The sequence below is a fragment of the Myotis nattereri genome, assembly GCF_964212035.1.
Source record: "Myotis nattereri genome assembly, chromosome: 1".
Classification (NCBI taxonomy): Eukaryota; Metazoa; Chordata; class Mammalia; order Chiroptera; family Vespertilionidae; genus Myotis; species Myotis nattereri.
In genome coordinates this window covers 105193954-105221504 of record NC_138075.1, presented here as the reverse complement: position 1 = coordinate 105221504, position 27551 = coordinate 105193954, and the positions used below count along the sequence as shown (strand labels likewise).

At 42.4% G+C, this 27551-nt stretch overlaps 1 protein-coding gene and 1 long non-coding RNA gene across 2 annotated transcripts in view; one reads left to right on the top strand and one right to left on the bottom strand.

Moving 5' to 3' along the window:
• Positions 1-8397, bottom strand: part of CCNY (cyclin Y) — a 174584-nt gene extending 166187 nt beyond the window's left edge. The window contains exon 1 of the mRNA XM_081109960.1: positions 7886-8397. Within this exon, the coding sequence (XP_080966086.1) occupies positions 7886-8039 (154 nt within the window). The 5' untranslated portion in view covers positions 8040-8397. The remainder of the gene's footprint in view (positions 1-7885) is intronic.
• A 34-nt stretch (positions 8398-8431) lies between these two features.
• Positions 8432-26537, top strand: LOC308532465. Its single transcript, XR_013996982.1, has 5 exons — positions 8432-8870; positions 16691-16942; positions 17887-17953; positions 23927-25401; positions 25787-26537. It is a non-coding gene; the product is annotated as an uncharacterized lncRNA (long non-coding RNA).
• Positions 26538-27551: the final 1014 nt, after the last annotated feature.

Sequence of the window (27551 nt, the reverse complement as noted above, 5' to 3'; positions counted from 1 at the left end):
AAGAAATCAGAAACACCAATCAGAAAGGATATATGCACCTCTATGTTCATAGCAGGACAATTTACAATAGCTAAGATTTGGAAACAGCCTAAATTCCCATCAGCAGATGAGTGGATTAAAAAACTGTGGTACATCTACACAATGGAATACTATGCTGCTGTAAAAAAAAAGGAGGAATTCTTACCATTTGCAACAGCATGGATGGGCCTGGAGAACATTATGCTAAGCAAAATAAGCCAGTCGGAGAAAGATAAATATCACATGATCTCACTCATTTGTGGGATATAATGAACAACATAAAATGACGAAAAAGCCCTGACCGGTTTGGCTCAGTGGACAGAGCATTGGCCTGCAGACTGAAGGGTCCCACGTTCAATTCCAGTCAAGGGCATGTACCTTGGTTGCGGGCACGTCCCCGGTAGGAGGTGTGCAAAAGGCAGCTGATCGGTGTTTCTCTCTCATTGATGTTTCTAACTCTCTATCCCTCTCCCTTCCTCTCTATAAAAATTCAATAAAATATATTTTTTTTAAAAAATGAAGAACAAAAATAGAGCCAGAGTAAAAAAATGTTAGAATATAATAGTATTCCTGTTATTTGCAAATTTTTAATATTTCCTACAACTTTTGTGATATTATACTAGAGGCCCATTGCATAAATTTGTGCATGGTAGGGTCCCTTGGCCCACCTGGGGATCAAGGCCTATTGGGGGATCGGCTGGGGGTAGAGGCCATAGCAGGTTGGCTGGCCAGGTGGAGGGGCCACAGGAGGTTGGCCGACTCCCTGCTCGGCCCCTATTGTGGGGACTGGCTGGCCAGCGGGAGGGGCTGCAGGAGGTTGGCCAGCTGGCACGCCCCCACACCTATGGAGGCCAATGGGGGAATTGGCTGGGAGGCTGGCCAGCTGCAGGAGGTTGGCTGTGGGAGCGCACTGACCACCAGGAGGCAGCTTCTGCATTGAACATCTGCCCCCTGGTGCTCAGTGCGCATAAAAGCAACTGGTAGAGCGGTTGTTCCGGTTATTCTGGTCATTCGTCAAAACGGTTGCTTAGGCTTTGATATATATAGATTAGTACAGTTTTGGTAATATTATTATATTTAAAATCTTTTTTCTTAAAATATTAATGTTTATTGCATATATTTAAAATCATTTTTCTTGAAATATTAATGATTATTGCGTGTAAAAATAAAAAGGGAAAAAAACTACTTGAAAAAAATGACAAAATTTCATGAAGGAATTAAACATACATGTCCGGAAGGTGCATAATGTCCCAAACAAGATGAACCCAAAGAGGCCCACACCAAAACACATCATAATTTCAATGGCTAAGGTTAAAGATATAAAAGCAGCAAGAGAAAAGCAATTAGTTACCTATTAGGGAGTTCCCGTAAGATTTCTCAACAGAAACTGTGAAGAGTGAAGGCACTGGCACAAGAAATATTTAAAAGATGAAAAGCAAGGATCTACAACCAAGATTACCCTACCTGGCAAAGCAATCATTTAGAATCAAAGGTCAGATAAAGAATTACCCAGACAAGAAAAAGCTAAAGGAGTTCATCACTACCAAACCAGTATTACATGAAATGTTAAAGGGTCTTCTTTAAGAAAAAAAAAAAAAAAGATAAAAAATGTGAACAATAAAATGGCAATATATATATCTATCAATAACTGAATCTAAAACATCAAAATAAATGAACAAGCAAAACAGAAACATATGCATAGCTACAGAGAACATTTTAACGGTTCCCACCTTGGAGAAATGGTGAAGGGATTAAGAAGTACAAATTGTTTGTTCCGGAATGGTCATGAGAATGTAAAGTACAGCATAGGGAATATAGTCAATAATATTCTAATAACTATGTACCAGGTGTACCAGTTAATAATGCAGATTTTTCAATAAATGGAGTTATACATGTTAATATATATGTGATTTGATATGTATGCTATTTTGTTGTATTGACAGCAAGCTTCAAAACTTCATGTGGCTGGAATAAGCTAGCAAGTGACTGAGGAGGGCAGGCAGATCACAAAGGGCCTTGGAGCCCAGTGTAAGGCCTCCATTGTAAAAGTACATTCTAAAGCTTTTACTCCATGTGAAATAAGGAGTCACTGCAGGTTTTGAGCAGAGTGATGTGTTAAATTTTAAAAAGGAGCTCACCACAGCTGCTGTATTGAGAACAAACTGTAGTGGGCAAGGGTGGAAACAGGGAGACCAGTTAGGCTACTTAAATCAGAAGAGCAGCAGGAAAGGTTTTAAGAAGTGTCAGATTCTGGCCCTAGCCAGTTTAGCTCAGTCTATAGAGCACTGGCCTGCAGACTGAAGGATCCTGGGTTTGATTCTGGTCAAGGGCACATGCCCAGGTTGCAGACTCAATCCCCAGTAGGGGGCATGCAGAAGGCAACGGATCAATGATTCTCTCTCATCACTGATGTTTCTATCTTTCTATCTCTCTCTCCCTCTCCCTTCCTCTCTGAAATAAATAAAAATATATTTTTTAAAAAAGAAGTATCAGATTCTGGATATATTTTGAAGGTAGAGAGTCATGCTTTCCTAGCAGACTGGATATGGGATGAGAGAGATACTGGATTGTCAAGGATGACAACTGCTCTACAAAAGATGATGTTGCCCTCAATCAATCTGAGGCCCAACTGATACTATGATACATGTTACAAGTATCCTGATTTATTTGGTCTCATCAAATTTTAAACTCTCTTTAGTTCACTCTTCTCTTTCTCCTCCCACAGAAATAATCTACTCAGAGAAGTCCAATCTACTAAAGACAGATGAAGTTCCTTCTCAGAAAGGACTGCAATGGTAAGACAGCCTGCTCCAGAAGGCAACCCCAGACTAGTTAATGTTTAATGGCTAGTCAAGTAAACAATGGAGTTTCCACTGGTCATTTGTTGGCTTTATGACCTTGGACACATCATTTCTCCCCTCTGTGCCTCATTTCTTTGTCTTAAAGTAAGGATAATGTTACCTATAGGGTTATTCTGAGTACTAAATGAATGAAAAGCTGTCAAGCAGTATCTGGCACAGACTAAGCAATACATAAAGGTTGTAATTATTACTATCATTATAAAAAACTAGTGTCCTGGTGCATGAATTCATGCACATTGAAAGGAAATTAATTAGAAGAAATATTTTAATATCACTATATGTGTCTTGCTAATGAAAAGAAAATAGGATTCTACCGAGTCTCCTATCTACCTACTCCAGGACTTCTGTGAGGATCAAATGAAATGAGGCACGGGAAAACACTTCACAAACATTCCGTTAAATTGAAATGTTTGCACCTGGCTATAAAGCAAGTCGTGTTCCTGGGCTGAAGAAACTCCAAGGAGGCTAGTTGCTAGGGAGAGGAAGTCGGGCGTTGCTACGTGACGTCATTACCCAGTGCCCACAGCCACCGTTTCCAGGCTGGGCTGGGCTGGGCTGTGGGCCGCATTTTGCGTCATGGGGCCTTGGCAGTGTTGGCTGCGATTTGGTGGGGTATCGCTCCAGGGTAGTGGTGGGTCCTGTGCCCCACTTGGGGGGGCAGTCACGTGTTGGTTTGTCGGTGCCAGATCATGGTGCCATTTATTTTTAAATGGCCAGTGCGTGTCATGGTAGCTCCTCCATTGAGTGTCTGCCCCCTGGTGGTCAATGTATGTCATAGCTACAGGCCAGAGAGATGGTCACTTAGCCTTTAATATATATTGATAATACCTAAGGAGCTAATAAGTCTAATATAAATTCTAAAAACATAAATAATCTAACACTAATGTACACTAAGTACAAAGACAGGGTAAGCTGCAGGTAGGTCTCACAGAAACCTAACGGCCTTAACTCAGTCACTGAAATCCTATGGGACAAATATTACCCATTGTGTGTTTAAACAGGGAAAACATGGGTACATTAGCTCATTTATCTGTGTTTTAAAGAAACAAAACTATCACAGAAACCTCATGAACTTCTTTGAAGCTTTCATTCTAGCTGTCTGGAACATCTTTCGTATATAAGAGTGATGGCACCCAGTCAGCATGGCTCAGTGGTTGAGCACTGACCTATGAACCAGGAGGTCACGGTTCAATTGCCAGTCAGGGCACATGCCTGGGGTTGCCAGCTCGATCCCCAGTGAGGGGTGTGCAGAATGCAGCCAATCAATGATTCTCTCTCATCAGTGATGGTTCTATCTCTCTCTCCCTCTCTCTTCCTCTCTGAAATCAATAAAAATATATTTTAAAAAAAAGAATGATGGTACTTGAGCACCTCAGCTTTTGTTATATGCTCTACTTGTTATGTACTGTACTAGAATAAAGAATTGAGATGTAACCTACATAATTTTATTAACCAACTAGTGGCCCATTGCACGAAGATTTGTGCAATAGGCCTTCCTTCCCCTGGCTGCCGGCACCGGTTTTTCTCCGGCACCCGGGACCCAGGCCTTTGGTCCAGCCGCAGCAGCGAGGCTTGGCTTCCCCGCTGTGGCCGCAGCAGCAAGCTTGGTTTCTCGGCTCTGGCTGCTCCCAGCCCCTCCTTTTTTTTTCCACCTCCTTGAACGGAGCCCAGGGCGGGCTGGAAGTCTGGGTTGCCCCTGGTGACCCAGGCCCCCAGCCATTCCTTGAGCAGAGTCCAGGGCCAGCAGGAAGCTTGGCTTCCTCCATTGCCGGGAGCAACCCAAGCCTCCTGCTCGCTCCAGCTCCGTGCCGCTGCCATCTTCAGTCGTCTTCAGTCTTCACTCCACGCCTACATATGCAAATTAACCTCCATCTTTGTTGGGTTAATTTGCATAGTTGCTGATTGGCTGGTGTGTAGCAGAGTGATGGTTAATTTGCATGTTTCTCTTTTATTATATAGGATGTTACCCTGATAAATTTAATTAAGAATTGATATAGTTTTAAAATGTTTACTAATCGCCCTAGCTGGTTTGGCTCAGTGCCGTGGTCAGCAAATCGCAGCTCTTTGGCCCCTTGAGTGTGGCTCTTCCACAAAATACCATGTGCAGGCGTGCAAGTACAGTGTGATTGAAACTTCATGGCCCATGCGCAGAAGTCGGTATTTTGTGGAAGAGTCGGTATTTTGTGGAAGAGCCACACTCAAGGGGCCAAAGAGCCGAATGTGGCTCGCGAGCCATGGTTTGCAGAGCCGCAGTTTGCCGACCACTGGCTCAGTGGAAAGAGCATAGGCCTGCGAACTGAAAGGTCCCAGGTTCGATTCTAGTCAAGGGTACATGCCTGGGTTGCAGCCTCGATCCCCACTGGGGGGCTTGCAGGAAGCAACCGATCAATAATTCTCTCTCATGATTGATGTTTCTATCTCTCTCTCCCTCTTCCTTTCTCTCTGAAATCAATAAAAATATATATTAAAAAAATAAAATGTTTACTAATCATCTAACAATACTACTGCATGCACCCGCACACATATATATACACACACGCACTACATATACATATATAAATATATATATTAATATATGTACACACATATCCTATTTAACTTAAATCTGTTCTCTTGTCCAGCCTGTAACACAGAATGAATTTCTATGGAAAATGCTCCTGAACAACAGCAGCAATTCTTAACCCTGAATGCATCTTAGAATTACCTCAAGAGTTTTAACCATGATCAAAGGCCCAGTCCTACATTTCTGAGCTAATTGAAACCAATGCTGACAACTGCTGGGTAGGTAAATCCCACAAGTATTACATGAACTTGGGAAACAAAGAAAACACTGTTTAAATATTTCTGGGTTTAAAGCAGTATCATAGTATGAACCACAGCCTAAATTAGAAATCCTCTTAACCTGACCTAGTCTCTTAAACTATCCTGAAACTACAAAACAAGAATTGGTGGTATTCCAAATGTTTTCTTAAAAGAGAGTGATGACCAAATTTAGATTTCTTTCATGTGAAAGAACACACAATACTATTCTATTTTTCTGGGGCAAAATCCTCCTAAGCCTTATTGCCAAATAGCTGGTTACAATTTGTGTGTGTGTGTGTGTGTGTGTGTGTGTGTGTGTGTGTGTGTTTCCCTACTATAGTCAGTAACAGTATACACCCTGGCTCTAAGAAATGTGAATCTTCCTTCTGTTTGTATTTTTAATCCATTATTTAAAACATAAAGCCTCACCCTGGTGCATGGGTCATCCCATGCACCAAAAAATTGCTGGTTCCAATTCCCCATCAGGGCACAAACCAGGCTTGAGGGTTCCATCCCCAGTAGGGGGCTTGCAGGAGGCAGCAGATCCACGTTACCCTGTAACATAGATGTCTTTCTCCCTCCCCTCCCTCTCTCTAAAACTCAATAAAAATATTTTTTAAAATAATAAAAAAAACATAAATCCTCTACCTGATATTAGTTCACAGCATAAAGGAGAAATTATTGGCAAATGTTTTGCCTGTCATATTAGCATAACTGGGGCGATGGGGGCTAGCCCTTGGGAGTGGGAATCACAGTGGGGGGGAGGGGGGTGTCAATCAGGGAAAAAGACAAATGTAAAACTTTAGACAATAAATATATATATATATTAAATAAATAAATAGATAAAAATGTTTTTGCCTGTCAACACAGTATAGGACTGGGTAATGGCTTTCTTTTTTAAACTCATTCACTCACTCATTTCTTTAAAATGCAATACTTACTTTCTCATATGCTAGACACTTCTTTCAGGTGCTTGTGACTATAACAGTGATCAAGACATACCTTTTAACATCCTTTAGATGCCTTTAAATGCATAAATTTAAAAATAACGTATTCATGTAGTTCAAAAAATCTAAAGAGTAGGTTAAGATAATGGAAGTCTAAAATAATAACACCAGAAATGTCATCTGGAACTTCTAATTTAATGAGCACCTATTATAAACAATATGTTGCATTGGTCTCTTTATATGTGGTACTCATTTAATACAGTTGCTGTCCTAAGGAAATTAAATCACTACTTAGAAGAAATTTTAAAAGGCCAAACATTCTTTTAATGGAGTTTAAATTTGGCTTTCCACACTAGAGGAAATACTCCATCCTAAAGTTGACAAGAATTAATTATGGCAAAGTTGTATCAATTCATTCATACAAGAATTTTTTCCAGATTACTTCAACCACATCAACTGTGAGAATTTTGGGTTAAAAAAAAGAAAAATCAAGTTGTCATGAAAATATACTTCAAATTTCTTAAAGTTTAAAATTATGTAAACTCTAAGTACGATGCATAAACTGCCCATCTGTAGATATTAAGCCATGTAGCTTATTGATAAAATCGTACTAATGAAGATATTATAAAAACAACAGTAAAATAAACTTTACTAGGTACAGTGATCAGTTTTTTAACTTCCTTTACAAAAACTAGTCCAGACCAAAAGTCACTCAGATCAATCAGGAATTCATAGAACTGTAATTTGGCCCCAAGCAAAAACGGACAACTTAATACAAAACTTTCTAACAATACTCTAAAAAAATTTTTTTAAACATTCGGGTGGAGTTAGACTCCAATCCCTCAACCGCCTCGGGGGGAGAGGGGATAGAAGGGGGCCCCCTGGTTTTGTTTTTAATTTTTAAAGGAAATGCTGGTGGGGGACAGCCAAGCGGAGTCAATTATGTAGTAAGTTTTCTGGGAGCTGACACAGGCCAACCCTGTTCTCCAATTCTAGGTAGAGACTAATCCCAAAAGGGTAGTCAATCCTCAGTTGTGCCAAACGTGTCCACTACCTTCACCTTTTTAAAAAGTGAACAGCTTGGTTGTGGCCCAGACCAGACCGCCCCCGCCCGTGGGACCCGAGCCCGCTGGTGCCAGGGCCGGCTCCTGCCACCTGGCCGAGCCCCGCCCGCGGTACCCGAGCCGGGTCCGCAGCCGCTCAGGGCCAGGCAGCCCGGCCGCGGGAGGGTGCAGGTCCCCGCCGGGCCGCGCTCACCGTCGATGTTCTCCCGGTCGCTGATGTGCTGCAAGTTGCAGCCCGTGTCCTCGCGGCTCAGGTCGGCGTCGGGCCGGTAGGACTCCAGCCGGGAGTGCGCATTCCTCCGGAGCTTGGGGCTGGACGACACGCAGCACGAGGTAGTGTTCCCCATCGTCGGCGGCCCGGAGCCTGCGGCGCTCGCCGGGCTCCCGGGGCCGGACGCAGAGCGGAGGCCCGCCCGCCACCAGGGACGGACGGAAGCGCGGTCAGCACCGGCGGCGGGGCCTCGCCATGGGCGGCGGGTGGGGCGGCGGTGGCGACCAGCGGCGGCGGGCGGCTCCCTTGGCCTCCGCGCCGCCCTGGCTCGTCCGCGGCCGAGGAGCACCCGACTGCGCGACTGCAGCCGCCGCACCGGCCTCACCCCGCCGCGGCCATGGCGGGCGCCGCGCAGGCCGCCTCCCCGCGCTTCCCGCTCGGCGCCCGGTCCCGGCGGCGGCCTCCGCAAGAGGTTCCGGTTCAAGCGGCAGAGACGCGAGTCCGCGGGAGCGGCGGCGAGGGGGCGACGCGGCGGGGGCGGCAACGGGGGGGTGGGTCGGCCCTCGGCTCTGCACGCGAAGGTGGGCTCGGTACGGCCCGGTGGAGGCTCGGCGCCCGCCCCGCCCCGCCCTGGCGCCGCCCCTTCCCGCTGCCCTGGAAGCAGATCCGGCCCGGAATGCGGTCGGGGCCGCGGTGACTCGGCGTCCCGAGGCACATCTTCCTCCCTCCAGGATGAAGGCGGGTGTGGCGCCCGGGGTGCATGAGGCTGCGCTGGCCACTCTCGGGAACGGGTTGGGGGCCCTTCTTTGTTTTCTTTTTTTTTAAGCCTTTAAGAGGAAGCTGCCCTTGATTTTTCTCTCTTCTGGTTTGAGCTTTGCGGAGGACTTGCTGGTGGCCCCTGGGCTACTTCAGTGTGGAGTCATCCGCAGCACTGTGTCCCACGGAGGAGGATGAGAGGTGGAGACAGGTAAGTAACACCAGCCACCTGTTACCTGCGTTCAGGCCTGCTGGCCGCTGCCTGAATCGTGGCCCCGAAGTGAGGTAAGGTGAGCGCCTGGCAGGAGGACCTGCCCCCACCCCCACCCCCCCACCCCCGGCCTGTCTGGGGCAGAAATAACCTTTCCACCCACTTCCAAATACTCAGTGTGGAGAGACTGGGGGAAAAATATTTTTCAACACGAAGAAACTTGGTGCAATGCTCTTAATTTTTAACATTAGGAAACTGAGGCCCAGAAAGATGACGTGATGGGAACAAAAGAAGTACGGGAATTAATATTTACGTGGCATCAGCATCTGTAAATATACATCTTGCCAGAGGCTTTATAAACACTAATTCATTTAATTCTTGACATTCATCCTTTTATTTTTACCTGTTCTGCCACTCTTGGTAATGTTTATACATTTATTAGGCCATATTTTTTTTAAATCTCCATGATCCAACAATATTAATGTCAGTCAGAATAAGTGGTGGATGTCCTTGGAAATTAAATGGCAGCAAAGAGCTGATGTTGACAAGATGACAAAGGAAGTGTAGAAAAGAAGTTCTGAAGAGTAGCCTAAAAGAGGTGGGGAGATAGCAGCAAGACAAAATAAGGCTCTTCATTAAGGTAGTCTGACACTCTTGCCTCCCAGGAAAGATGAACCGGAACGTAACTACAAGTCAGTGAGTGTGCACATACAGATTTTCAGGGCTACAATGTGGATAAGATGGCTGAAAGTCAGGATATTTTGTATTTTGGGTGCCATTGGCACCCAATTACTAAACCATATGTTTATGGCATATTCACTTAGGCACATTAAATAATTTTTATTTAATCATAAAATTTGCAATTAATGATAAGGTTTGAAGGGCTTAAGAAGGTGAATCAAATGGCACTGAGGAGACAGACAGCATGTCTGTCTCAAAGTTTCTCTTCTGCAGGGTCACTGGGCAGTGTTAAGTGGGAATAACATTTGAAGGCAGGGAAGACATGACTTGGGGGGGGGGGGCGGGTTTTGGGTAGCCACAGACTCGAACCAAAAGATGGGACACCCTCTGATCTGCAGGAACTTTTCTGTTCTCACCGCACCTCCACCCACTCTTTGACATTCCCACTGTATTTCCCTTAGAAATGCACCTGTTGGACTTTTTCAGATATATGACTTTTGGCCAGTGGGCCAAGGGAGGAAAAATAAGTGCTAAAGCCTTACCAGTGATTTACGTGAGTGCCAACCACCACACCCTTACACACACACACACACACACACACACTTCAAACTCCTCCAAGCAGAGATGCCTTGTGCTTGACGCACAGTGACATTTCAAGAAAGGTGTCTCGTATAGAATACCTGCTAAAAGACAGGCATTGTGCCAAGTATTTATGTATATATTTTTAATTGATTTCAGAGAAGAAGGGAGAGGGAAAGAGAGAGAGAAACATCAATGATGAGAGAAAATTATTGACCTGCTACCTTCTGCACGCCCCACACTGGGAATCCAGCCCACAACCCAGGCATGTGCTGTGACCAGGAATCAACGGTGACCTCCTGGTTCATAGGTCGACACTCAACCACTGAGCCACACCAGCTGGGTGCTAAGTATTTTTTACATCTAAGCCTATGCTATTATCTCCCATTTTACAAATAAAGACACTTTAGTTCCAATAATTAAATCTGTCTAAAGTGAGACTACTGAGAAATGGCCTAAATGGGGGGTTCTGATTACAAAGTCCTTAAGGTCTCCTCTTAGTTGCATCCAGCTAAACCTCCTGCCCCCACCTCTAAGTATCACTGTACAGGACAGGGGCAAGGATAGATTAGAATAATGAGAGAAGAAATCTGCAGAAGTTTTGAGTGGAAAGGAGACTCTAGTGCTGCTTCTCTCCTCTTTTCTATTCTCTTGCTGACTGAAGTTGCAAGTGATCGCTTAGGACTAGTTCTAGACTTGGAGAAGAGAGAATGGAGCCTTGTTATTTCTGTGGGCCCCAGCCCTTCTGACCAGAGTAAGTAGTGGGTCAACGAGGAGAAGCATTATGCAGAAATTTAGTCACACCATCTCTGACATTGTATCACTTGGAAATCTAAATGTAGGGACACTACCTCAATAGGATGGATATAACCCAGGATTGGGACTGGAGAGGGAAGGGAAGATGACTGCTTACAACCCAAGGCTCTCTCCTCAAAACATTTAGCTTTCTTAGAAACCATCAGCCTGGATTGGATCTAATCAGAGCCAACCCAGCTCTTGAGCTGAAAGAATCATGACATAATTCTTTTCCTTCATCTTTCTTTGTTACCAGGGTTTAAGAATTTGGTCATTATAAAGAGGTGGATATGGGACTTGGATGAGCTAGTTAAGTCAATGCTCTTCACATTTTTAGCAGTAGTAGCTTTTTTTTTTCCAACAAAATTTTTAATGGAGCCAAAATATTTAAAACAAATGATATAAGTATTAACTTAAATGGTCATAAGATCTTATAAAAACAAATCGGTGAGTATAGGCCACCTTAATTAAATTAGGTAGAGCATAAGTATGGTCTTACTTCAGCTACACACATATCCATGAAATATGAATTGGACATTTGCACAACTCTCAGAATCACCTCCTAGAATACAGAAAACACTGAGTCACGTTAACCTAGGACCTGGACCTTTGGTCAAAAGAATGAAAAAGGGCCTAGTCTCAAGAACAAAGAAAAAAACCTGTTCAAAGTATATCTGCCCTTTCCTTGTTACCTGGTAGGCAGTTTGCTATGTCAGTTACTCAAACGTTTATAAAGCAGTTGTGAAATAACCAAGACCCTTTGTTGTATTACCAATGCTCTTGTCAACCAATGACCTCCTCAAATAAGGCCTCCCTTTCCTATTCAATGGTAAGCAGTTCACAATGTAACCAGCTTACATAATGGGAAAGTATTTACTTTGATAGACACTTGACCTTGACCAATGTTTATTTTTTTTAATATATTTTATTGATTTTTTTACAGAGAGGAAGGGAGAGGGATAGAGAGTTAGAAACATCGATGAGAGAGAAACATCGATCAGCTGCCTCCTGCACACCCCCTACTGGGGATGTGCCCGCAACCAAGGTACATGCCCTTGACCAGAATCGAACCTGGGACCCTTCAGTCCGCAGGCCGACGCTCTCTCTATCCACTGAGCCAAACCGGTTAGGGCCAATGTTTATTTATTGATAAAACATTTGAAAGTGTGCTGAGCCAGACACCTTGGGTACACAAAAATGGGTAAGATATAGTCTTGCCCTAGCAGTGGTTCTCAACCTTCCTAATGCTGCGACCCTTTAATACAGTTCCTCATGTTGTGGTGACCCCCAACCATAGAATTATTTTCGTTGCTACTTCATAACTGTAATTTTGCTAGTGTTATGAATGGTAATGTAAATATCCAGTATGCAGGATGTATTTTCATTGTTCACGACCCACAGGTTGAGAACCGCTGCGAGAAACTCATAGTGCAATAAACAGTCAAAAGAACAGATTGAGAATATGGACAGTAAAGTGAGTGATTATAGTCATTTAGTGCTAAATTCAGAAGAATGCCAAGCCTGATATCTATAAGTATATACCTTTTTCACCTATAAGAGTTTTATCCCATAAATTAAAGAATTGTACCCAGAGACTATCAGATTGAAAATCCCCACAAGCATTTAAAGATGGCTAGTAGATTTAAACACCAATGACAAATCTTTTGGACCAAAGTAACTGCTAAGAACATTGTATTGAGAAGGATTCTAAGGTCATGTTTTAACTTAACAAGGAAAAACTCTACCATGAGGAAAGGAGGAGGAGAAGATAACACTTACGCCACATATTTCCTATCCATGAGTAAAACCTTGGTTTAAATAAGGAAACAGAGGACAGCCATAATCTCTGGATACCTGGGCAAAGGCCCACTTAGACAGTGATTTATCTACCTCACCACTGAGAATACACCACCTGCCCCAGGTTAAACAGTCTTAAGAAGTGTAATCTTTTTTGCCAAACTATCTTCTTTATCCCTCTTTGCTCACCATGGATAGGAAGGATAAATGTATATGTAATCTCTGAGAACTAGGATGTACTTTTGATAAGGTAAATTCCAGCATCTCACCAGATCAGACATAGGTCAGGCTGGGAGAAGCTGCTACTTCCCTACCCATTGTCTATTCTTCCATCTCCCTTAGTACGGGTTCTCCATTTTGTGAGGAACAGCAATATGCCTGCCTTAAAGAGGACAGCTGGCCACATGGCTAAATCAGGCCAATGAGATATGAGTGGAATATTCTAGGAAAGCTCTCTGAAGAGGCTTCCTCTTTTCTGCTTTCTGGAATGTGGACATAATGGCTGGAATTCAAGCATGCATGTTTGAGTACCAGGTGACCTTGAAGATGGAAGCCATGAACTAAGACAATGTCACTGTACTCTCTTTCACCTGAGAGAAATAAACTATTGTATAAGCTAGGACAAGAACAAGTAACATTGTCTCAGGAATGCTTGCCAGTGCTTAGATGGCTGATGGATTTCTTTTGGGCTACCACTTCAGCTAAATGCAGTCATCTATAGGAACTCATTAATACACAAAGTGAGATCTATGGGATATTTGTTCTCACCCTGGCTGACCCCCTGCTCAGTCAGGGCATGTGTGGGAGGCAGTAATCTCTGTGTCTCTCTCACATTGATATTTCTCTCTCCTCCTTCCCTGCCTTCCAATCGCTCTGAAAATTAATGGGGAAAAAATATCCTTGGGTGAGGAGTAACAAAAATAAAATGTTATCTGTTCTCTAATAACATAGTACCAGTTAGTATATCTGATTAGCCAGAGTGATCACCTCTCAAGGCACTAAATGAATAGTAGAACATTGGACAGCATCTTCATTCATAAAGGGTGTCCCAAAATTCACGGAAGAAGTAATTTTGATAGAAAACACAGGTTTATAATTAAAAATTGTAGCCGAAACCGGTTTGGCTCAGTGGATAGAGCGTCGGCCTGCGGACTGAGAGGTCCCAGGTTAGATTCCGGTCAGGGGCATGTACCTGGGTTGCAGGCATATCCCCAGTGGGAGATGTGCAGGAGGCAGCTGATCGATGATTCTCTCTCATCGATGTTTCTAACTCTCTATCTCTCTCCCTTCCTCTCTGTAAAAAATCAATAAAAATATATATTAAAAAAATAAATAAATAAATAAAATAAAAATTGTAAATTTTTTATTGATTCATAAAGTATACAGTATAGGGTTATGTATGGAATAGCATATCGGGTAAATGGCCTCCACAGCTTTGCTGGCACATACACACTCTTTGTTGAAATTTTCCATGACTGTTTTGCATAAATGTGGCTGAATTTCGATGAGGCTCATTTTCATATTGATGGCTTGGTTAATCACCAAAATTGTCGCATTTGGGGTTCAGAAAATCCACGAGTGATTGTTTAGAAACAAATGCATCCACAACGTTTCACTATTTGGTGTGGATTTTGGGCTGGAGGTATCATCGGACCATTCTTCGAAAATGCGGCTGCTCAGGCAATAACAGTTAATGGTGCTCGCTATCGTGACATGATAATCCAGTTTACCCGATATGCTATTCCATACATAACCCTATATTGTATACTTTATGAATCAATAAGAATTTACAATTTTTAATTATAAACCTGTGTTTTCTATCAAAATTACTTCTTGCGTGAATTTTGGGACACCCTTTTAAAACAGGGGCCAGAGAAAAAGAGCAATGAGAGAACAAGACCTGCTCCAAGAGGGGATCCAGCCAGAAGCCACCACGGAAGGCCTGGCATACACAGGGGAAAACAAGGGACACGTGCAAAGGGAATCAGGTGAAAAACAGTAAAACCAATGTAGGGAAGACTCATTGTACCTGCTTCCAAAATGTATAGTTCACAACTTTGTCTTGGGGCACTTCTGTATATAAAGTGCTAAACAGAAAAGAGGAACAGGATTTAAGTCACCTATCTACAATACTCTAAAGATATGAATGGAGTAGGAAAAGATAGGACTTCTCAGGAAATAAAAATACTCCCACCTTGCTAATCCGTTTTTCCACTTATAAATTGGTATAACTGATTTTAAAATATTTGAAATAAATATTAATATTCATAGAGGCTAAGTTATTTAGGCAAAATCTGTTAAAATTTGCCATTTATAATACTGAAAAATTGAATGCAAATTAAATGCCTATGAAGCAATAAGTAGTTAAGTAAATTCTGCTCATGCAATGGAATTCTGTGAAGTCTTAAGAATAAAGATATATATATATATATATATATATATATATATATATATATACACACACACACACACACATACACTTACTATACAAAGCCATGGAATATAGTTGAAAGAAAAGGCAGACTGGTCCTATTTACAAAAATAAATTTATATTTCTATGAATAACAGACATTTTTAGGGGTATACTTAATGATTATATTCAAAATGCAAATCTTGATTTTATTTTCCTCTGCTCATTTTTTCATTAAGTCTTTATCTTTTCCACAAGCAATAATGCATTTCCTAATTCCTCTCTCTAAAAAAGAATAGTCTGACAAAACCTTTTTACCTTAAATGCTTTTCCCCCTCTAGCCTTTGTCTAAACCAGTGGTCGGCAAACTCATTAGTCAACAGAGCCAAATATCAACAGTACAACGATTGAAATTTCTTTTGAGAGCCAAATTTTTTAAACTTAAACTATATAGGTAGGTACATTGTTATTAACTTAATTAGGGTACTCCTAAGCTGGACTTTGCTAAAAACGTCCTCAATCTGAAGGGTCGACCTCAGTGAACGTACCCTCACTTCTTCTAATGCCACTTCTTCAAAATAGACTCGCCCAGGCCGAAAACTGACTTCTATGCATGGGCCACGAAGTTTCAATCTCACTGTACATGCGTTCCCGCACGTGGTATTTTGTGGAAGAGCCACACTCAAGGGGCCAAAGAGCCACATGTGGCTCGCGAGCCGCAGTTTGCCAACGACTGCTCTAGAGGGTCAAACAAAACCCATCCCAAAGGTGGAACAGCCTGCTTCTCAGCTCAATACCCCTTCCAAAGAACAGCTGCCACTGTTTAATCCTCCCTCCACAGCAGAATTGTCGGCACCTGCTTACAGTCCTGCCAGTACCAGGAGCAGAACTTATTATCACCCAAACCCTAACATGTTATCTCTGAGGGAAGTAGCAAACAGGGAGATTGGTGAAAGAGTTGTGCAAGTACATGCTTCCTTTTCCAAAGACCCTAGCAAATTCAGAGAGGGGTGTAATCACTTGACATTGATTTACAACTTAACTTGGAATGATTTACAAATTGCTCTCTCCCACTGCTGTACTGTAGATGAAAAGCAGCGCATAATAGGAGTGGCAAGCTGATGAATTAACTGGTTGTCATGCTCAACATCACATACCAACCAAGGGGAGATGCAATTCCAGATCAGGACATTAACTGGGTCTATAAAACTGGGACAGATGAAGGATGAGAGGAAAGGGACCGCTGGACCCATATGGTTACTTATCTCATAGAAGAGATAAAAAATGTACTATTAAGCCTGTTAATTATGACAACATAAAAAGGGTTATTCTAAGAAAGAATGAAAACCTTTCCCTTTTTCGGGAGTGATTAACAAAAGCTTTACAAAAGTACACAAACCTCAGCCACAAATATGTTGAGGGCAAAGCATCTGAGGATGGGTTTTATCCAGCAGGCAGCCCCAGACATTAGGAAAAAGTTAGAAAAACTAGCCTTGGGACCCCAGATCCCCCACTGAGTAACTGATAGAAATAGCTTTCAATGTTTTTAACAACTAAGGGCAAAGAAAGAGCAAAAAGACCACCCTGCGGACAAGAAGGACACTGGAAAAGAAATGCCCTGCGAAGGGGCCTCCTCAAAAATGCTAGTGTGACTGCTAAAAGATGAACTGTTCCGGGAGCTAGAGGATCTCCAGACAAGAACCTACCCACACGATGGCTTCGAACTGAAGGGGCCTTATGTTCCAGTTAGCTCCTACTAAGAACATCAAAATTGAATTGACAGAGCCTTGGGTGACCCTTAATGTGACAGGTAAGTCCATTACATTTCTATTAGATACAGGGGCTGCTTGCTCTGCTCTGACTCACTGGTGCCTCTTTCTTCCCAAATCTGTGTGATCACTGGGGTGTGCAGAAAGCCACCCATTGTCTTCACTAGCAAAGAAGTGCAAACAAGGATCCCGGAACGCTGGTGAACCTTGAACCCATGGCAAGGGCCAGAGTTATACACCGATTGTCTAGTCCTGACAATGGGGGCTCAAGCTATTTCCTGATCAAATAGTCTCAGGGTATATCCTTCTAATATTTACTGACCTTTAAGATAGCCTGTCTGTTATTGCAATTAGCTGCCTAAGGGCTTTATGTATATCCAAAGTTGAATAAAAGGTTGGCGAGGCCTGGGCACCAGTGGAAGTCCTTCCCCTTGAGTTGGGCTTGCCCGCCTGGCCCCCCAGTATTTCCAAATTATCTCTTGTCTCATCTCTTTCATTTGTGTGTGGCCCCTCCTCCAGATCCTGAACCCTGAACCACGCGGGACATGGGGGAACTCATACACAGTAGTGGACGAATATCCTCAGCAATCCCACTTCACTCTACCCTTAGGCTGCCGCCTTGGGAATCTCACTTTTAATTATGCCTTTCTTATAGATCGGGATGCTTCATTCCCTTATTAGGGAGGGGCATCTTGTCTAGTATAAGCTTCTGGGTAATTAAAACTGTAAACAAGGCTAAGGTAATTGAAGGAAATTTTGTTAAAGTGAGTCTTTTAAATATTCTATATCCTCCTTCTGGAGGTCCAGGAGCTGCTGCGGCCCTGAGAACAATGGGGAATTAATACCACCCCCAAACCTTGTGCAGGCTGGGGAAGCAGCAGAGGCAACTTTTTCTCCCCATCTCAATGTGAAAGGGAAAATGGTACTATAAAACCGAAGCCACTGAAATACCCAAGCCAGATATTTCCCCTTGTCTCTTCTCCAGCCTCCTAAAAGTGGTCAAGGACACCAAAGGAATGATTCATGTTATCTCTGTTATGCCTCTTAAAAATGTGAGTGTATTTGCCAATTAAAAAAATGATTTCTGAAAGTTATTAAATGTATTGCTTTTAGTTGTCACTAAAAATTAAGGTTTCTAAGAATTAAGAATTCTAATTAAGTTGGGTGAAAAAGAATGTGGTATTGGTAATATAGAATTGAAAGTGGTTTCTTTTAGCTATAGCCAGTTTGGCTCAGTGATAGAGCATCGGCTTGCGGATTAAAAGGTTCTGGGTTCGATTCCAGTCAAGGGCAGATGTCTGGGTTGTGGGTTCGATTCCCAGTGGGGAGAGAGCAGAAGGCAGCCAATCAGTGATTCTCTCTCATCATTGATGTTTTTATCTCTCCCTCTCCCTTCCTCTCTGAAATCAATAAATAAAAAATAAAAATAAAAAAGTAGTTTGTTTTAAAGTTGGTTATTTCTGAATGAGGCAAGAAGAAACAAACTAAGAGGGACTAGGAAAGTTGCAGAGAGGTTATGTACATTGAAGAAAGTCTGTAAATCACAGGTTTGTGTACATTGTAGAAACTTACACCCCTCTGTGTAAGTTTCAGAGGGTTCATGCAAATTGAGAAGGATTGTATAGAGGTAAAAACCAAAATGAGAAAAGATTGAGGAAATGAAAAAGGTGAGAGAAAGGATTAAAAAAGGGATATGCATATTGCAGAAAGAAAGGACATTGGGAAAAGGGACATTCAGGAAAAAAATGACATTGGAGAAGGAAATTCAAGAAGGGAAATGCAAATGGGAAAAAACTCAGAAAGAAAAAAAGACACATAAAGCAAAACACTTTTGACAGCAAAAAATCTCCCCCATAAAACACCATAAAGAAATTTTAGGACTACTTGTAAGAGATAAAAAGAGCTTTTCGTTTTCCTTGCTATTGCCTTCCACAATTTAAGAGAAGCACCAAGATTGTTAGCTCCTCTGGTTCAAATAGCCCCTCTCTTCAAACTGAGGGACAAGATAAGCTACTCTCAAGACTTCATTCTTACGTACATATGAAAAGGCAAGAGCTACACCCTCCATCTTACCCTAGCAGCCATATGCTCGGCAAGGCTTCTTCCCAGAAGCCTAAGCCTCTGCTAGCCACGCCCAGGATTTCTTTAAACTAACTAATGACAATCAAGGGACATGCGCGCCATAGATATGACCACATCGTGTGTAACAAGACCCGACTTGCACCTGGCCAATCGGCAGGGCCCACAGTCATCTCTCCTCCCCTCACTCCACCCCCCTGTTAAAACCCCTTTTTCCCACGGGGCTGGCACTCTTGTCTCGCTGTTGCGTCGGTAGAGGCTGGGAGCCAGACCCGGGTCTGTAATAATAATAAAGACACTCTGCTTTTGCATCGGACTCGGCTGGCTCCCTGTTGGTCTATTGGGGATCTTGAAATCTGGTCATAACACATACCCCTCCTCTGTCTGGTTTACAACCCAGGAATAATAAATAGAAAGTTCCTTCCACCTTCCATGCCCTCTTTAAACAAGCCTCTTTTGAACTCTTCATAATTTTTGTTCTAAAAATGTTTTACAGACATGGGAAAAATACTGGTAAGACACCTCCCTAGGACATCTGTTGGACTGTCTCCTGAAGAACTAACAAAGATAACCACCCTAAGCTCTGCTCAATGTCACCTAGCAATAGCAGCAGCCCGAAAATCCCTCGCTTTAAAAGGCGGGGGGGGGGGGGGGGGGCGCGCGCAGCAGCGCAGCTTTTGTTCCTTACCTTTGCATTGATTAGCAATGCACTGGTCCTTTCCCTCTGGGGAAAGTAAAATAAATTCTTTCACAGCCCACACTGGCCAAAAACCCTAACATTTTGGTGGCCCTCACCGGGATAGAGTTAACTTCTCCAATTTCTCCTCTGTCTCTGGAAGTGCCCACTGGTGCAGACACTACAGAAAACAGTATGGAGTTTCCTCAAAAAATTAAATAGGAACTGCCATTTGACCCAGTGATCCCACTTCTAGGAATCTAGCCTAAGAAACCCAAAACACTCATCAGAAAGCCTGTTAAAGGAGTTGTTCAGATGCCCGTTCCCTTTTCTATGTCTAAGCTAGCCCTTTATAATTTTTGTTAAGGGCCAAGCACTTTAGTGATGCATTTTATCCAACCGACAGCCTCAGGTATTAGGAAAGTTACCAGAAACTAGTCTTAGAACCTCAGACCCCCACTGAGCAACCGGTAGAAATAACTTTCAGTACTTTTTTAAAAATATTGATTTCAGAGAGGAAGGGAGAGGGAGAGAAAGCTAGAAACATCAGTGATGAGAGAGAATCATCGATGGGCTGCCTCCTGCAGGCTCCCCAATGGGGATTGAGCCCACAACCCAGGCCTAGACTGGGAATCAAACCAAGACCTCCTGGTTCAGTGGCTCAACCACTTAGCCACGCCGGCTGGGCACCTTCAGTACTTTTAATACCTGAGACAGGGCAGAGGAAGAGCAAGAAAGCCATTTCATAGAAACAACTCAGTTTTAAGCCATGTGTCACCTCCAGGGCCATGCCCCTTCTGTCCCAAGTTTGGTGACTGGCTGGAGGGTCCCCAGGATCAGAACCTACCCATACAATGGACTTGAGCTGATGGGGTCCAATGATCTTGTCACCCCCACTAAGAACATTACCTTTGAAGGGAAGGAGCCAAGGGTGGCCCTTGATGTTACAGGTAAGCTAATTAGATCTTATTAGATGTGGGGGGTTGCTTTCTCTGCTCTGACTCTCTCACCAAGGCCTCTTTCTTCCAAAACCTGTTTGATCTCTGGGGTGAGTGGACATCCTCAACAATACCCTTTCACTCTACCCCTTCAACTGCAGCCTTTGGAATCTCACTTTTAGTCATGTCTTTCTAAGCCCCTGGGTAATATAATTAAAGAAAATTTATAAAAGTAAATACTTTTAAACACTCCAAATTCTCCTAGAGAGCAGGAACTGTGACAATGTCCTTGTGAAAGCTGCAGAAGCAGCAAGGAGGGCGGCACCGCCCCTTATAAAGAAAAGAATACGATGCTTTTGAATCCAAGCACCTGAAGGCCTGGGAGTGCAGTCCTGGGAACAAGCTGTGGGGCCTGCTACTCTGCCCCAATCTCCCCCATGTCTCCCCCCATCTTTTCTCCAGCCTCCTAAAAGTTGTCAAGGTTATGTTATTCCTGTTACAAAGTTTATCAGGAAAATGAATAATAATTGGCTTTAAAATATCATAAAGTTGTTAAGATAATAAGTATAACTAAAATAAATGGTTTTTGATAATGCATTTTAGTAATAATTATATTTGCCTATATATAGTTTTCCAAAGTCTTTGGTAAATTAAAAAATCTTGAAATATTGCTGGGTTAAATAATTAAAGTTATTAAACATCTAGATATTTTAAAATTACATGAAATACTGAAACATTGATTGCTAGACAAGTCTTAATTAAGTTTGCCTGCTTTTAGCTTTTTATTGCAAAAAGTCTATAAGGTGAATTTGAAACTATTATATAATGTTATAGTTTGTTGAAGGTGTGTTTTCTTGAAAGTAAGAGTATATTTAAAATGTGTTCATAAACATCAATCTAAGGAATGCTGGTATTTACTTTTGGTTATCATTGGAAATTGAGATTTCTAAGAGTTAAAAGTTCAAATTAAGTTGAGAAAAAAGTATATGGGTATAATAATAGATGACAAAGTATAGAGACACGTTTTTGCAGAACAAGAATTGAAGTTGAGTTATTCTAGTGATGATTAGAGGCCCAGTGCATGAAATTTATGCATGGGTGGGAGGGGGTCCCCCAGCCCAGCTTGCACTCTCTCCAATCCGGGGGATGTCTGACTGCCAATTTAGGGATGAAGAGCAGTCAGATATCCCTCTTGCAATCCGGAACTGCTGGCTCCTATCCACTCACCTGCCTGCCTGACTGATTGCCCCAACCCCTCTGCCTGCCTGCCTGATCACCCCTAACCGCCCCCCCTGCTTGCCTGATAGCCCCTAACCACCCCGCCCCTGCCCCCCCCCCCAGCCAGCCTGATTGCCCCTAACCACCCCCCATGCTGGCCTGATCACCCTTAACCAGCCTCCCGCTGGCCTGATCACCCCTAACTGCTCTCCCCTGCCAGCCTGATTGCCCCTAACCACCTCTGCCTCAGCCCCACCACCATGGCTTTGTCCAGAAGGACATCTGGAAGATGTCTGGTCTAATTAACATATTACCCTTTTATTAATATAGATAGATAAAAAGGTTTGTGCAAATTGTAGAAAGATTTATAAGAGGTTGTCAAGGTTGAAAAAGTTTGTGAAAGTTTTAAGTTTATAAAAAAATAAACAGGCTCCAGTCCCCTTCCTCCAGCTAATTTCTTTAAAAGGACCTAGGATTACTTCCATTACACTTTCTCTTGCTCTTTGTCATTGTGTGGGGGAAACCTACCTACCTGTCTGGCTGCAGAGTAAGTTCTTTCTCAATACATGGCAATCTATATATATAACCTATATATATAAAAGGCTAATATGCAGAGTGTCCCCTTGGGAATTCGACTGTGAGACTGAAAGTTTGATCACTTGCTATGATGTGCACTGACCACCAGAGGGTGATGTGGAACATGGCAGGCGGCAGCAGCAGGGCACTGAGGAAGCAAGGGAAGGAGGAGGTGGGGAGGCAGGGAACCTGATCGGCCCTGATTGCTGGCCAGACGCAAGAATTTCATGCACCAGGCCTCTAGTCTATATATATAAAAGCCTAAGCGACCATTATGACCAAACACCTGGAACAACCAGTTGAGCAGTCACTATAACACACACTGACCACGTGGGTGCAGACACTCAATGCAGGAGCTGCCTCCTGGGGGTCAGTGCGCTCCCACAAGGTAAGTGCCACTCAGCCAGAAGCCAGGCTCATGGCTGGCAAGTACAGCTGTGGCGGCAGTAGCCTCTCCCAACTCTGCAGCAGGTGCAGCGGTCTGGGATGAGAGTGAGCAGCGTGGAGCTTGCTCAGGCTCCTCCCTGGTCGCCTGCCTCTTGGTGCACTGCTACATCCCCTGAGGAGTCCCAGATTGCAAGAGGGTGCAGGCCAGGCTGAGAGACCTCCCCTCCCCCTGCATGAATCCGTGCACCGGCACTCTAATACTAAATAAAAGATAAACCTGTCCACTGTATATGGAGTCACCCATCCGCAGGACCATCCCCAGACAACACCTGGGTGACGAGGTCCAGTGAGTCAGGCCCTGATCACCCTTGACATTTGAAGGGACCCCTTCTGTCCTATTATTTCTAACAACCCCACTCTTGTCATGTCACTAGGGTTTCTAACTTCAAGGCACCAAAGCGGACCACCCAGGCACCCTCCTGTTGCCTAAGTCCTTAAATTGGAGCCTAGACTTTGTTTCCACCATCACAGCCCTTAACACTTACATTGAAAGTCTCAATAGGTCTTCCTGCTTGGTGTTTGGGAACTTCTCTCCCTCTTTTTAGTTATCTTAAAAGTAATCAAAAACAAATAAAAAATCTTATGTCTTCTCTACAAAAATTAATAATTTAAATCATATGTATGGTCTTCATGTATGTGGTGTGTTTTCTGCTTCTGGATGGCACTACTAGGATATGATATCTCATTGGCTGACAGAAAATTAAGCAAGATCCTATAGACAAAATATTTAATATTAAAACTGGTTAAATTTAATTAATATCTTTTAAAGTTATTACCATAAAACTATACATATATTTTACCTAGATTTATAAAAGATTTACAATATAATATTTTGGTTAAGTATATTTGACAATCTTCCCAAAGTTTAAATTCCAAAAGCCTTTTTTAACAGAAAAATGACTTAATTTATTACTATGGGCTCTGAAATACCTCAAGGACTTATTCTCTCTCCTAAGTTTTAAACTAATTAGGCCTATTTAATATGCTTGAAAAATTACATGGGAAGCTTTTACCAAATAAAAATTAAAGATAGTAACTATAATTAATTGTATACATATGTTTTATTAAAATGAATGTTCTGTAAATTTCAGTTTACACTGGGAAGGAACATACGAAGATCCAGAGCCAAGTTCAAATGGAAAATTCTCTCAGAAGTAACAAGTATCCTGTCCATGACAGTGGACAAGCCTAGTGTAATAGTTCCCTATTGGAGACATCTGGTGGTAGAACTTCACATGTTTGTGATCCACACATTGAGTCATTTATAAATTGTTTCCAGTACTCAATGTACACTTCTAATAAGCTATGTGCAGCATTTTAAAATCTTGCATATTGTTTGTTCTTTATATCTTAAAACTCTACATTGAATCTAAGAATATAAACTTTATGTCACTTCATAACAATTATTATTTGCCAAGAAATTGTTATCCTGGAATGTTATATCTTACAGAAAAGCAAGGTTCTTTGTCAATTGTTTTATAGTCAAGTCTATAACCATGCCATTTTAAGTTTGTCATTTATTATTATTATGACTTTGTTCAAAACATCACTAATTTTTAAGAAATATTTCTGTTTTCCAAGTATAAGTTTGTTTAATAAATTATACCTTCATAAACAATATTGAGGCATTTATGTTTTTCTCCCTACCTGATCCCTCCAGAATTTGACAGCTCTCAATGAGTAAGCATTATTTTTATAGCAATATATTTGTTTGCATAAATCCAGTAAGAATCTATTCACTTTATAAAACCAAGTTTCAATTGCAGTTCTATTAACCAAGACTTTGACTGGAATGTCATGTTTGAGAGAGACATGCTAGGACTCTGGATGTCACCAAAAGCCTTAAGGAATAAAAGACTGACTTTAAAGCCAATAAGATTACCTTGGAGAAATGGCCTGGTGCCTTGCTTGTTCATTTGGTTCACAGCAATCTTTCCAGGTAAGAAACAAAGATTGCTTTCCTGGGAAATGGCAGAGAGAACAAGACATTTTGGTGACCTCAAGAACTTGAGGAATCCACTCAGACCCTTACAGGCAAAGCCAGATGGCAACTGTGTGGCTTGGCTTCTATGTCCTGAAGGGCTGACTGAAGCTCAACCTAGATATTCCTTATAAGTGAAATTCCAGCAAAGTAAATCTAAAAGAGACTTATAATCAGTTACTATTCTTATTGTGTTTATACAAATAATAAGGTCAAGTTAAAACCTAATAGAGTCTCTTTAATAAAAATGAGGGTGATTTTAGGGAGAGAAATTTTGTTTCAATAAAAATCACAATGCCCAATTGTAGGTATTAAACTCCATTGCAATTAACTGTTTTCAAAGTTTTAAGAAAGTTTTATACAGACCTCAGCACCTGATAACATCACCAGAGATATTCTACCTACAGACAATCTATCAAATTGCTTACTTTCTTTCCAGCAAAAGCCTTCTCAATTGGTTTATAATTCTCTATATTGATTAAACTTTGTGTTCTTTCTGTTTGTATAGGTTATATGCCTATGACCTTGACAAATACCTAACTTTTTTATGACCTACTTTTTTATCTCGAAATAAACCTATTATAAGTCCCCACAGGAACATCAATGGGCTACTCTTATGAGTCTAATAAGGACATCAAGTTCCTCTTCCAGATACAAAAAACCTATACAATAAGTAATGTAATAACTAAACATTAATACAGTGGGGCCTTGACTTACGAGTTTAATTCGTTCCCTGACGGAGCTCGTAACTCAAATTACTCGTACGTCAAATCAAAAGTGAACGAGTTAGACACGTGATGCTGGGCTGATGTTGTGGCATTCACTGTGAAGTTCGCTGCGCCAACTAGCGGTGGGGTATCTGAAGCTGGCTCATAACCCGAATTTTAGCTCGCAACTCAAAGCAAAAAATCGGCCGAGAGACGGGCTCATATCTCGAAAAACTCGTTAGTTGGGGCACTCGTAAGTCAAGGCCCCACTGTATAATCGTCCTCCACTCCTTGCAGCATAGCCCTAGACTTCAGGACTTCCATTATAGACCTCTCTCCCCAGGTGACTCTCATTTGAACTCTCAAGTAGTATTGATGCCCCTTAACAGAATGGAAGCAATTACAGAAGATGGACCTTGCTGCCTCATTAACCCTAAAAGATTTTAGGGATGGGAATCTCTGAGGGGGGAGTGTTAGAAGGAAAAAAGAAAGCTTTTCCTTTTCTGTAGCCTTCCGCAGTTAAGGAGAAGCACCTAGTAATTTAAACCCCAAGATTGTTAGCTCCTCTGGTTCAAACAGCCCCTCTCTTCAAACTGAGGGACAAGATAACTCTCAAGACTTCATTCTTACATACATACCCCTCCTTCCTGCTGGTTTACAACCCAGGAATAATGAACAGAAAGTTCCATCCCTTTCCCCCTCCTCTTCAAACAAGCCTCTTTTGAACTCTTAATAACTTTTGCTCTAAGAATGTTTTACAGACTTGGGAAAAATACTGATGAGATACCTCCCTAGGATATCTGTTGGACTGTCTCCTGAAGAACTAACAAAGACAACCCTCCTGATGTTTGCTCAATTTCACTTAGCAATAACAGCAGCCGGAAAATCCCCCTCCCTTACTATCCAAGGCTTTAAAGGGGGAATAGGGCAGCTTTTGTTCCTTGCCTTTGCATTGATTAGCAATGCACAGGCCTTTTCCCTTTAGGGAAGTAAAATAAACTTTCTCTCTGTATCTATCTCTTCTTTTAGTTGTGAATTCTTTCACAGCCTGTGTCACGGGCCAAAAACCCTAACACTACTGACATCTGTAACACCACTCCAAGAAGTACAGTGGGGCCTTGACTTACGAGTTTAATTCGTTCCGAGACTGAGCTCATTAAAGAGCTCGTTAACTCAAATTACTCTATCAACTCAATGCAAAAAATCTGCAGAGAGACAGCTGGTATCTCAAAAAACTCATTAGTCGGGACACTCGTAAGTCAAGGCCCCACTGTAATAATACACTACTGGGGCCACCACAAGGGGGACACAGATGTAATCAAAGGCAATACATTAGCACAGTGGTTCTCAACCTTGGCTGCACATTAGAATCACCTGGGAATCTTTTTAAAATCCTGATTTCTGGGCCTCATTCTCCAGAAATTCTGTTTCTTTGTTATGGGGTGAGGCCACAACATTAGTAACAAAGAAACAGAATTTCCGGAGGATGAGGCCCAGGTGATTCTAATGTTCAGCCAAGGTTGAGAACCACTGCCAGCAGATTGGGCAGCTAAGATAGCACAGTTTTCATCAATCACCCTAGAGGTAGCTCTGTTCCCCACCTCCCTTAGCTCCCTGAAGGCCCCTCCTACGCCACAGAGGAGGTATCTTGGACCTTTGAGAATGGATTCTCTATAAACCCAGCAGGCTGGATGTCAAAGGACAATAAACTTTTGTTACCTCAAACCTTATCATGGCACTGTACATCAAAGTGCTCCATAATGACATTCACTTGGGGAGAGATACTCTTACCACCCTTGTCTCCCAGCTGTTTGTGACACAAAGCCTTCATAAAACTAAAGAACGTGACCTGAGGGTGTGTGCTCTGCTAGAAAAATAACCCTCAGAGTTACCTCGCTCCTTCTCCCCTCCGGACACCAATTCAACATGGGAGCACTCCAGGGAGAATTGGCAAATTGATTTCACTCAGATACCCCCCTAAAGCTGGATTTAAATATTTGCTAGTATTTATAGACACTGACCAAATAA